Source organism: Homalodisca vitripennis, chromosome 4 (assembly GCF_021130785.1).
Source record: "Homalodisca vitripennis isolate AUS2020 chromosome 4, UT_GWSS_2.1, whole genome shotgun sequence".
In the NCBI taxonomy this organism is placed as follows: Eukaryota; Metazoa; Arthropoda; class Insecta; order Hemiptera; family Cicadellidae; genus Homalodisca; species Homalodisca vitripennis.
Genome location: NC_060210.1, coordinates 148364982 through 148377684, shown reverse-complemented (window position 1 = coordinate 148377684; position 12703 = coordinate 148364982). Strand labels below are relative to the sequence as shown.

Below are 12703 nucleotides of genomic sequence, written 5' to 3'. Positions count from 1 at the left end.
TAAATAGTTTGATAGTCCCGTGCTGTGCAATGTTTATTTTTATACATTTTGTAAAAAGATCAAAAAGGAAAAGAAAACTTTAAAATGAATTATTCATCATCATAATTATTTATTAATGAAAACTATCTCAAACATTAAAATAAAAATAGAAAAAATTGTAGACATGTTAATTATTTTCCATTTATTTAAACCCTCTCCTCTTCTTAAAACTGAAATATTTTTCAGCTAACATCTTCAAGTTGATCCTACGAGCCCTTTCATGTTCTATGCTCAAGACTCCCAAAGCGCTCAGGCCTGGTATTGGTCATAGTGTTTTCTCAAATAATTCTTTATGAGCTTGAGTTTAGAAAATGACCTGAAATTTATATAAGATTAAAAAACTATGTTGTTAACATATATGCCATTTTCAGGTTATAATACAAGTATATAATTAAAGGGTATAATAACTCTTCTTAACACAAAAATTAATTTTAGTTAGTACGGGTTTTTATGATATTTTGGTGATTACGAACCTTTCCGCTGACGCTGACGTAACTGGGAGAGTCAAGAACATCATCATCGCTGTGCAGACATCAGGAAGGCTGCTTGACAAAGTCACGTTTTCTATCATTAAATATGAGGCTAAATCCTTAACTTTTTTCAATCCTCTTGTTTTTAATTTCATCCGAAACAATGTTTCTGAAACACACTATTTGTGTCTCCAACCCGTGTGAAACATCTTCCTCATACTTCTCACAAAACTTTCCTGGCTGAAAAAATATTAGTTCATCATCACTTTTCTCTGTGAGGTACTTTGGAGTTAAAAAGATGAACTGATCGTTAATCCTGACCATGCTCTCAAAACGTCTGGAGATTTGAGCAATAACTATATCCAAGCTCCTGTAAAATACTTTTACTTTTGAATTCTTGCAATGGATTAGAAAATTCAACATCGTTGGTCAGTTCGTCAAAAAAGTTTTTTACTTTTTTACATCGTTTAGTCGGCAGAGAAGACTCAATATTCCATCCCCTGGCTAGCGTTTCAGCTTCTTTAACAACACCTTCAAACTCATTTCTTGCTCTCTTTAGTTCAGTCATACTCTTTCCAAGAAGGGCTGTAGCTTCGTCAATTGATACATCCTCTTTTTGTAGTGTTTTAGATGTAATATTAATTCTCTCTAAAACCTTACTTTGGAAAGTAAGCATCAATACAAATTGAAAACACGTCATTTGTTTTTTGAGTCCAGTTTGCCTCTAAAACCTCTTTATTCTTTTTAGAAGTCAGAATAATATTCGTCAAACAGCTTAAGACAGAAACAAAGTTACACTTTATGGCCAGTAAACAATCGTACCTAGATGACCAACGGGTCGGACACAATCTTTTGAGTGTCTTGCTAAGTATAGACCCCCTTTGCTCCATAGATTTCTCTCTCAAAGCTTGCCATCTTGGCAGGCTTTCGCCGAAAAAACACGTAAATTTGATTGACCAAATCGTAAAATAAAATCATTTCTGTTATGTCAGTAACTGAGTCATTGAGTACCAAATTTAATTATGCGAGGCACAATGCACGTACTCTGCATTTGGCGACTTTTGCTTTATTCTAGATTGGATTCCAGAATAGTTTCCACTCATTACGGCTGCCCCGTCATAACCCTGGCCTCTACACTTTTCAATTTTAATGTTGTTTTCTTCTTCCAAAAAATTACAAACCTCGTTAGTAATTTTTTCCGAATTTTGGCCTGTAAGAGCTATGGAACCCTAAGAATGATTCTTTAATTTCAAGTTTTTCGTAGTTTTGGACTGCCACATGTCGTATTACTATCGATAGTTGATCAGTTTTTGAGGACGTCTTGAGTGTGTCTAATACCAGAGAGAAGAAAGGAGCTGCTTGGATTTCACTTACAACTTCATCCAGAACATGCTGTGACGCAAACATGATCATTTCATTTGGGATTTTGGGAGACAAATACTTAACTTTGCTTTGATCGTTTTCTAAGTGACTTTTTAGAAGAGGATCGTATCGTGACAACAAATTCTATAATATTCAAAAAGTTTCCAGAAGTAGTGTCCACTGTTTCAATATTTTCATTCCGATGCCCTCTGAACGCTAAGTTACAAGTAGCCATAGTTATTACTACATCTAAAAGTCTTTTGAGAATCTCACAATACTCAGGTTCATACTTTTGAATAAGTGATTTTGCATCTTGGCTATTTTTTTACGGTACTATATGCTAAACATGAATTTAAGTGTATACGAGATGTTTCATGTTCTTTAATTTTTTTGCTTAAACCCTTGCCAATCATTTATTAGACCTTTACACCAAGCATCTTTAAATTTAGGGTCAGTTCTGTCAGCGAACAACCAACAAGGTTCACAGTATACGCCATTTAATAAAGGTGAATAACAAAGCCAAAACCGTTCTAGTTTTTGCCACGTTTTGGCAATTTTGTAATAAAAATCACTGCTAAAAGATCTATTGTTTGTCGAGTCTTTAGGAAAAGGCCCTGTGGGCCTACATGGTTCAGAATTCAAAATGAAAGTTTTATCTTCTCTTTTAAGAGGGATACTCCGTCATTAGTGTAGAGCCCAATGTCAGTTTTAAAAACACCACGTTGTTGACTGATTTCATTAGTATCAATATGCAAAACACAGTTTTTATCAATGTCTACGGTACAGCTACAGCTATCATTATTTATCTTAACGTCTAGACTCACGTCTGGTTTCGTTATTTGTGAATTCAGGTGGGGTCTGAGTAGATGTTCCATTTTTCTGTCTCGATGGTAGGTAGGTCAGAACTTATTTCACTACACTCACAAATTAAAACCGGAAGTTATTGTTTCCTTACACTGTCATTGTTTTTACTAAGAGATATGTCAGATTTAAAAAATAGATCAATTTTTTGGTGTTTTTTTGCTTTTTCTTCCTCCTCCTTCTTCCGCTTTCGGTATTCTGCACCACTAGGTTTTTTTAGACATTTTTGTTTAATTATTGATTTAGTTTTTCTAGTACATCGTCCCATAATAGAAGTTTCCTGTAAGAGGTGTTAGTTTGCAAACACTTTTCACCGCCACCAACAGTTGTAGGCTACTGAATAAATCACAACTTTCGAAAATGCAGTAAACGTAACGAGTAATGAATATATGACTGAGTGACAAGGAACCACAGTATACTGTGAAGGAACTACCTAACAATAATTGGTACTTGGTAGTGTGGAGGGAGGGAGGGGAGTATTCAAGTCGCAACATGAAACAAGGCAGTACACGCACGCACACCCCCACGCTCACACACGGTCCTAAAGCGCCTTAAAATACACTTCCGTGGCGGTTCAGCAAATAGTTTGCCTGCTTTAGTTTTGAAGGCGTTTAACTAAAACAAGAAATGATAATAGGCCTACGATATTCCTCGCTAGCTCATTTATACAAAAAAAATTATAAGGAATTACAATGAAAATAGTGATATTCAACCTTAAGAAATTTGGTAAAATCGGTATAATTTTTTTTTATTTTTTCATTCCTTCGTGTGGCGCCCCTTGACACGCCGCGCCCCCCGCATTGCGGGGGTTTGCGGGGGTATGTATTACGCCACTGATTTTATCAATAGTAGATTTAGAGTTATCAGTATTCTAGTCGGACTATTAACAAGCACACGAAACCATTATTGTTGAGTAAATTAACATACATAATTTTGAACGGATTAATTATTAATATTCAAACTTAAATTTATATTATGAACGTATATTAATAATTCATTTTTAGAACGTGCAAATCACAATAAAAAATTATCAAACCTACCCTGAGCTTTCCAAGGAGGCAAGGCTGGGGAACTGAAGTCTATAGTGGTAGAGGAGCTCCCAGTCTGGACATAGTTGGGGAACAGAGCATGGGCTGCTGTGATCAGCCAGTCTGGCAGCTATTGGAAAATATGCCATTCTTCATTTTACTTGACAGAGCAATGTTATACTGTAAGTAAACAATTACAAATAGCAAGATATCTATTTACTTCAAATGTATGGAAACATGCATATTAATAGAATTAAATTAGTTGAATCATTTTACATTAGAAGCATTTGTATTACATAAATATATTTAAAAATTAATAAATTTTACTAGACAACAAATATACATCATAAATAAATAATCCTATAAAAAAGTGTTCAGTTTATATTTAAGTGCTATTAATACTTCAGAATTTATGTGGTAATCTTTGGGCCTTGAAGCAGATTCAGTGGCCAATGTCAGAATGTGTTAATGACATATACATTACAAATAAAAGGGAAAAATCATAAGTAGGTATTAAAAGTGACAATAATTTTATCTAACATTTTACAAAATCAACTAACTGGGTGGATCAGAAGGTTTTTGTAGATGACATTTTGGTCATACTTACAATACAGTGATCTAGAGACCAACAGAACCCAAATGTATACCCAAGTGTATTTTTGAGATTTGTTAGTCTAGTTACCTGTTATACAATTAAAACAGTAATTCCAAATATCCTGACCTATGTCCTGTTTTGTTATTCTTAATTAATTATCTTTTGGGTCAAGTTTGGTTACCAAATAAGTTACATTACAATTTGTAGATTAATTATTATGTTTAAATGGATTTAAAATTAATAAAGCGATAAATCAGTCAAACCAATTATTGCTTTGTTACTTAATTATTTAAAGGAAAGTGGAAACAATGAGATAAAACTTATATCAATAATAAAACCACAAAATAAAAAGTTTAATTTTATCATTTTTACCTTGGTCAGGGAGAGGCACAAAAATTGTAGCATACCAACTTTATATTTTCTACTAAACTCAAGTATGATTTGAATGTTTGAATTTAACTTATGTTACTCTTCAAGCCATAGCTGAGCAATATTTTGTTATTGATTAAAGTTAACAGATCAAACATATGTACATTACTCAAAATCCAAACAAAGATTTCAAATTGATACAAAAGTTAGTGTCCTCTGTCCAAGATTAGAGCCCAATTTTGGCAAAGTTCAAAGGCATTTTTTTGTAAATTTATTTAAGAAGGAGGGAGTTCTTTTTTAGTATTTTGTCAAAAGCCCAATAAGTTCTCTAGGGGTATATGCAGATATTTTATTCCTCTTATCCCAATCCTCCCAGAAAGTATACTCACATTAACATACTGTACGATTGCCTCTTGTTGAGTTGCCAATTCACTGATTGACTGAAGACATACAGGAGAAAGATCAGGACATTGGAGGTCTTGCCCATTGTTGTGAGATGCCTCCACCTTGACATCTACCACTGCAGCCTTGTCTGCATGGGTAGGCGATGAGTCTCCCCACGATATGAACATGTAACCTTACAGTGCATACATTAATCATTCATTTAATCAGCCATTAGTGGGAATTCTCACATTTTCAGTTCTAAATATAACACATATTAAGATTCAGAAACACCAAATAGAAGAGGTCTTGATTTTAAGAACAAAGCCACAGAAAGATTTGATAGTACTCAAATAAACACTAATTTTTAAAAAGTTACGTGAAATAATAATTTACTACAAGGCAACAAAAAGTGACGTGGACATTGTCAATAAATATAGGTCTGAAAAGTGTATATCACACATAAATTGTAAGTGGCCATTTACAGTTTTAATTAGAATACTAAATTTTGTTGCAATCAATGCTTTTAGTATCTTAAAAGCAAATGATGATGTTAATATTTTACGAAGAGAATGTTTGATAGAACTTGACGAAGAGTTAATTTTTTTTTAATCAACTGCTCAGAAGAGTTCAAATCAAAACTTCTGTTGCCACCAAACACAAAAATAAAAATTACCTTGGGAATATTGAAAAACCTCAAGTGAAAGCACACCCCGATAAACTTGAAAAATAACCTCCAAAGTGCAAGTACTTAAATAAAATGAGTACACAAGCAACAAGTGCAGTGAACGTGACACTTTTTTATAAGGAGCATATTGCTTCAATCAACTTTGTTTGTACGGAATGTTGCAGCAAGGACAGTGAGTGAGCTGTATTCAATAACTTTTTTGTATATCAGTGAACACAGTAAAGACATATGCAACCAAGACTTCTTGCAGAATATCATATATACAAGTACTATCCAGAAAGTAAATTATGTTTCGCTCTGTAGCTGCTAGGGGCGGGACTACCACAGCCATTTTGATGTCAGGGCGTTTCTCCATTTAGTGCCTATCTAGCCATGCTAGTGAGAGATTACTGTCGCTCCTTGTTGTTTTATAATATCAGTTAAAAATGTTTGATGCAATTGAAAATCCTGTGAGTTTTGAAGTACGGTCCGTAATACGGTTTTTGTTAGCTAAGTACATGCATTCCTATGCTGTGATATTCCATGGTGCAATATGTGATCTTTAAGTTACAGAATATTGAGGATACATGGGATGATTGGAACCGACCCTACCAAGATTCCATATCCATGAGGAAGGATAGTGTGGTACACTCGTTTTCTGCCATGACACTGAACTAAGAAAAGACTAGCACTGTTCCAGTCTCTACTAGTGAGTAGGAGAGAAATGTTTCTACCAGGTCTAGTCTTACTAAAGTCTTTGGCACTGAGGGAGTCCCACCAATCCAACCACCATTCTCTACATTGAACTAGATCTATCAACCGAGTTATCCCATTATCTTAGTATTTACAGACAGTGACATCCATTTGGGTTGCTGGGGTGTTTGCTGTACTCAGATTAGGTATACTAGAAATATACAAATGATTCCCTCTGTGGTCTTCCAAGTGACAGACTTATAATTTCATCTGGCTAGATCTTATTTAGACCCAGTCAAGGGATTTCTCTACATTAACATAGAGAAATATTGGCACCATTTTGGTAACCATGTGTTATAAAATCGTTATGAAACCTAATCGTATATCCTTAATATTATTGATATTCTGGAAAGCGTCTCTATATTTCATAAATTTATGTTCTTTGTACCAAATAAATAACTATAAAAATAAATTTTAAAAAACACATCACAACACTTAAAAATTTTATATTAAATGCATTTACAAAAACATTGCTTTTAAAATATTTTATAATAAACTAGGTAACTTAGTTTCAAACTTATAAATTAAAGTAAAGAACACGTTATTTGAAATGCTGAATAAATAAACATTTTGTTAAAGATTACATGAAAGAAGAATAGTGTGATGAAGATGAAAATTGTAATATGTTAGGCACACAATGTTACCTGTTAGCGGAGAGGGAGGTTTGAACACACTCGCCTTGCTGGATGGCAAAACAAAAGCTCCTTCAAACTGTATAACTCTCCAGATATCTGAGGATGTCACTCTAACAGTTGGAGTATGATAGAGCTTGAAAGTCAGCTCACGGTTTCCATCCAAATTCTTCTTTATCACAGCCTTAATTTCCCACAGCAATCCATCTTTTCTTGACATTTGTAATTTCATTTCATTTTTCTCAAAAGTTAGAACAGGCTCAACCTAATAAGTAATACAATAAAACACATGATGACATGCCTAGTCAATTTACATTTATAATTAATGTAATAATCAACTATCAGTTACCCACAGCTTTGCACACAATTTCTTATTAAATAACAGATACATCCTTTTTAAATAAACACTATTCAGGATGGCCTCTGAAACATATTTTAATCTTCTAATCCATTTTAGAATACTGTAATTGGAATTAAGTTTAAAGAACAATGTTTTGGGCCCTGAAGGTGAAGAGTGAAACAGTTTTTATGAGTAGGCTACAAATTAAATACACAAATTTCTTTGCAACATTCCATCATATTTGATTGAACATTTTCAGCAATATCAATAACACTTGAACCATATTAGGCGAGTGTTTGAAGTAATCTTAGTGGAAGCACTTATGATGTAATATTATGGAGCCCTTAGACAATTTTGAATACGAAGTAGACATGTTTAAGGCACATATTATTTCGGTGTTCATGGTTAAAAGGTTGAAAATTTAAACAAAGTTGTCACTAACTCTTATTTCAGGTTTAGCACCTAAAGAAGCATTTCTGGTTAAAATTAAGTATACTTTTGACAGGCATTAGTAGAATTTTCTATGTTGCCATGAACAAAACATATATACTTACACACTATGAGAAGCCTACTTTAATCAAGAAGGATCTATTAAAGGTCCTTATCTACTTTATTTAAAATACCATGGTAGTGGAATGTGTGTATATATATATCTGAAAAGTTTACTGTATGATGTTGTAGTAGTATTTATATTGTTGGCCTGATCAAGAAAATATATAAAAACTTAGGTCTGGAAAGCCTTTGTCGGTGAAAAAACGTGTACTTCCAGCCAATGCTGTCTACTTCCGGTCTTAGCTATTTCTGGCACCATAATGGTATTTGTCTTTTTGTCCCGATTAAGAAAATATATACATACCTTGTTCTGAATAGTCTACTTCAGTCAAAGAGTGACTACTCCTGGCTGTTGTAATTTACTTCTGATCTAATATATTTACGGTACTGTAGTCTGTTAAGTGTATAATACATATGTGTGTCAAATTTCACCTTTCTAGTACAATGGAAAGCTTAAAATAACCATATTTCTTCTAGGTTGTAACCCTATTTCAGCCATATGCTATGGGTAGTTAGTTGATCTTTAAGAAAAATCTTTAATTTGTCTGTTAAGAGCTTATGCCATGTGCTTTTTTTAAAATTTCATTTCATTACTCTAGGCCATCAGGAAGTTGAAAAAGTGTGGTTTTTCATAGAGTTTGAAGCTTTTTTAAAATCTGTGTGGGTGGTTGATCATAATGAAAATTTTGTTTTTCTTTGTAAGTCATGAGGCATGTTGGTGTTAAATTTTATCTTTCTAGGACACTGGGGAGTTAAAAAACTAAATATTCTAGTTCTAGGGGTTGTGACATTCCATTTCAACTCTTATGGATGTTTGATCTTCATAAAATGCTTTAGTTTTTCTATTTAAGCCATGAAGTATACATGTTCTAAATTTCAATTCACTGTGAGATCGGGAAGTTGGAGTGAGTGCACTGTTTATTATACTAAGTGTGTTTTTTTAAGTAAAGTCTGTTTTGCTGTAAACATTAGTAGTTCACGTGCATACCACAATGAGCGTGTGCATTGTGTACTGGCATGCCTTGATAACAACTCTGCTCAGTTTCAGCTCTGTAGCTAACCGTACAGTTCTGTTCTGTTCTTTCATAATATTTAAGACTATCAACAAGACTGAGGTTCGCTGAACGATACGGTTTCTGTCTGCCTGCAGCAAAAATTCATTGACAGATTTGCGATGTGACCGGTGATACTGTCATGAGTGAAAGTAAAGTGCGTAAGTGGGTATGACAATTCAAAGATGGATTGCTCCAGTCACCCTTCTTTGGTTACAGACGATTTGATGGCTTCAGTTGAAGCAAGGATTCGTGAGGACAGGCACTTCACAATAACAGGTCTTTCAAATGAATTTCCTGATGTGTTGAGATCAGTGCTTTACAACATTGTTTCTAAACACCCAAATTTCAGGAAACTGTGCTCCATTTGAGTCCTGAAACTCCTACTAGAGAACCAAAAACCCAAAGATTTGAGTGTGCAATGAAGTTATTGATTCATTATCATAAAGAAGTTAATGGCTTCTTAAGTCAGATCGTAACTGGAGACGAAACATGGGTTTTGCATATGGTTGTAACAGGTCAAATTACGACATTTGAATATTCGCGGGGAATTGGCAGACTGTGACGTCAATGAATCGGCAGACTGTGACGTCAGTGAATCACATGTTGTCGGAATTGAAGTTTATTTAACTAATAACGAAGAAATTTATTGAACTTTATACGGGAAAAGATTTGATCAATTAAAATGAAGTAAACATAACCGAAATTCATGTTTTACAAAAACACTAAATAGAATTACGCAGAAAAGCCAATTGTGGGATGAATGACTTGTATATTGATGACGTCATAAAGCACATGTTGCTAAAAATTTAAATAAAAATCTTTGAAAAAAATAATAAAAAGAAAATAGAAAGACTTAAATTGATTAATTATAGTAAATGTGATAAATTTCGACAATTATAAGAAAAGAATCAAATTATATTTATTTGTGAAGACGCTGATTTGAACGAGAGAGGGGATGAGTATTGTTTTGAGTCGGTATCCATAGTTTTATACGGAGATTCGGTCTTCTCTCACCTGACTTGAAGCAAGGAGGTTGTGTTGATTCTCCTGGGATAGTAGTGATCTGTTGTATAGTGTATTGAAATTTTAATGAAGGATGGGATATTATTTTAGACTTTTAAATTATCAAAGCATTGCAAGGTGAGTGAAATTATAATATGTATTGAGAGTGTGACATGGAATAAATTAATCTCATGGTCACTTGGTTTGACTTTTCTTTGAATATCCCCTTTATAAAAAGTGTGATGGAGTGATATTACATTTTTTAATCACTACTTAACATATTTTGAAACCTGAGATACACACAGATTTGTTGTTGGTGATAACACCACAGACATTCAAATTTAATAAGTTTTAAGCAGTACCAAGGGAATGGCGACCAATACCATGATGAGCAACATGGTACAACAACGTGCCACTGGTGACAAAAAGGCGTACAACTACATGGTGAGTCAACAACACTAAAGAACCGACTCACAATAAATTGACACAACCACGTGGAGGGGATCTGCAGCAAATTGACACAGTCAAGGTAAAGGGCTTTCAGCAAATTACAGCAGTCAACGTGGGGGTGACACTCATCAAATTGGCGCTACAACGTGGGGACTTGCATCATGGTGACACACACCCATGCAGCAAAAATTTCTCATACCTGTAAAGGTGAAGGCTAAACAGACCCTGTCCCAGTGCAAAATCATGGCATCGGTGTTTTTGGATAGGTATGGTGTTTTATTGGTAGACATCATGCAACAAAGAACCACTATCAATGCATAAGCATACTACCAAACCCGGAAAAAGCTACTCAGAGCAATTCAAAACAAAAAACACAGCATGCTGACAAAGGGAATTGTCCTGTATAACAATGCAAGACCTTAGACTGGCCTTACGTCAGACCCACAATTTATTGAACAATTTTGGCTGGGAAGATTTTGACAACCCACCCTACTGTCCTGATCTTGTGCAGAGCGATTACCATCTGTTGCTCCACCTCAAACAACACCTCAGTGGTAACCGTTACAATGATGACGGCAGTGAACAAACTATTGGTTATCAGAGCAGGCAGCAAGTTTTTATGAAGAGGGTATTTTAAAATTGGTTGAGAGGTATGATAAGTGTTTGAACAAACTTGGCAATTATGTAGAAAAACAGAATGAAGTATGTACTTTCTGAAAATAAATTTACTTATTTGAAATAACCTTTTGTTGTGTATTTATGTTCAAACGGACCTTAATTAAAAAACATGCCTCGTGTATAGAGATTAGAATAAATATTTAGGCATTAAACATTGCAGAAATAATAAACTTAATATATTTTGAAAAGAAAAATCTTGTACTGATATTCAAAATAAACTATACGAATTTTTAAAATTTCAAACAATGTGAACAGGAGTGTTTATGAATGGAAAGCCCTTATAATTCATACAAAATATTCTTAATTTCGGGATATTTTTCTAATTAAATTTTGAATTGACTTGGGCAAAACTGCTAGAGAAGAAATTGAAATTGTATTCATCTCTAAATGTTTGTCTTTTTAACATATCCAAATATAATCTTTGAAAGTACCTTCTAATATAAAAATAATCATATATGTTACATAAATAAGAATTTAAACAAAGATTAATTTTACCATAACATTCTTTTGGTTCATTTCAAGTTTATTTAAAGTGGTTTCATTCAAAACCTCGTGTTTTATTTGCAAAAAAGTCGAAATTGGCCAAGATGAAATGATGACCTAATACACATGACATAAAAACTGCCAGCAAATTCTGTGGAAGCGATTTCATTGTAAACTGCACTGGAGATAGAGTGTATGTGGACTGCAAAACAATGCATACAGAAAGCATGAATATAAACTAAGAATGTATGTTTATCTGAAGGACCTGTTTCCCGCAAACTGCTAGCTTCTTGATTTTTTTGTTAAGTACAAATCTAACTGAGTAAGGAAACTATTACTGTTTCATCAGGTGCAAGCAAATAAGTTGGCATTTAATATAAGCCATAAGAAAATTTTACAATCATACATAGGCAAGTTTTATAGAAACACTTATCATCGGAAGCTATAGAAAAAAGCTACAGCAAATAAATCCTTTGTCAGGTTTTCCTAATTATTGAAACCAAAATGTTAAATGTTCAGTAGAAAGCTGCAATTTATAATTTGATATTTATGTACTTTTCAATTATCAAATTTAAGATTTTAGCATGTTACGAGTAATATTTGTTGAGTTGAATACCACTTCGATCGAAGCAATTTTACATAGGTTAATACATCTTTTTTCTTATTTCATATAGTTTATCCAATTAGTATACATCTGATCTGTTGAACCTAGACTAACCTGTGATAGAAGAGGCATAACAGACAACATTAACCCACAGTTACTGCCTGGGGGCTGAAATGCCAGCTGTTCTTTAAGTGAAAATATTCCAAGTAATGCAACTCCACCTGGTACCATCCTGGAAGAAAACCAATAATTTTTAGAATTGTTAATTCTCAAATAAATTCAAGTTTATGTGTATTAGGAAAGCAATCTACAATAGTGAAAGCATGTTATTTTTAAGTTATTTGACAAAATCACAGCTGATCTTTATAATTTTACATTGTGC

At 33.6% G+C, this 12703-nt stretch overlaps 1 protein-coding gene across 1 annotated transcript in view; it reads right to left on the bottom strand.

The window, feature by feature from the left end:
- The window catches only part of LOC124360293 (vitellogenin-4), a 58153-nt gene that overhangs the window by 4675 nt on the left and 40775 nt on the right, over nucleotides 1-12703 (bottom strand). Inside the window, 4 exon segments of the mRNA XM_046813797.1 lie at nucleotides 3773-3890; nucleotides 5114-5301; nucleotides 7170-7422; nucleotides 12436-12553. Of these exon segments, the coding sequence (XP_046669753.1) occupies nucleotides 3773-3890; nucleotides 5114-5301; nucleotides 7170-7422; nucleotides 12436-12553 (677 nt within the window).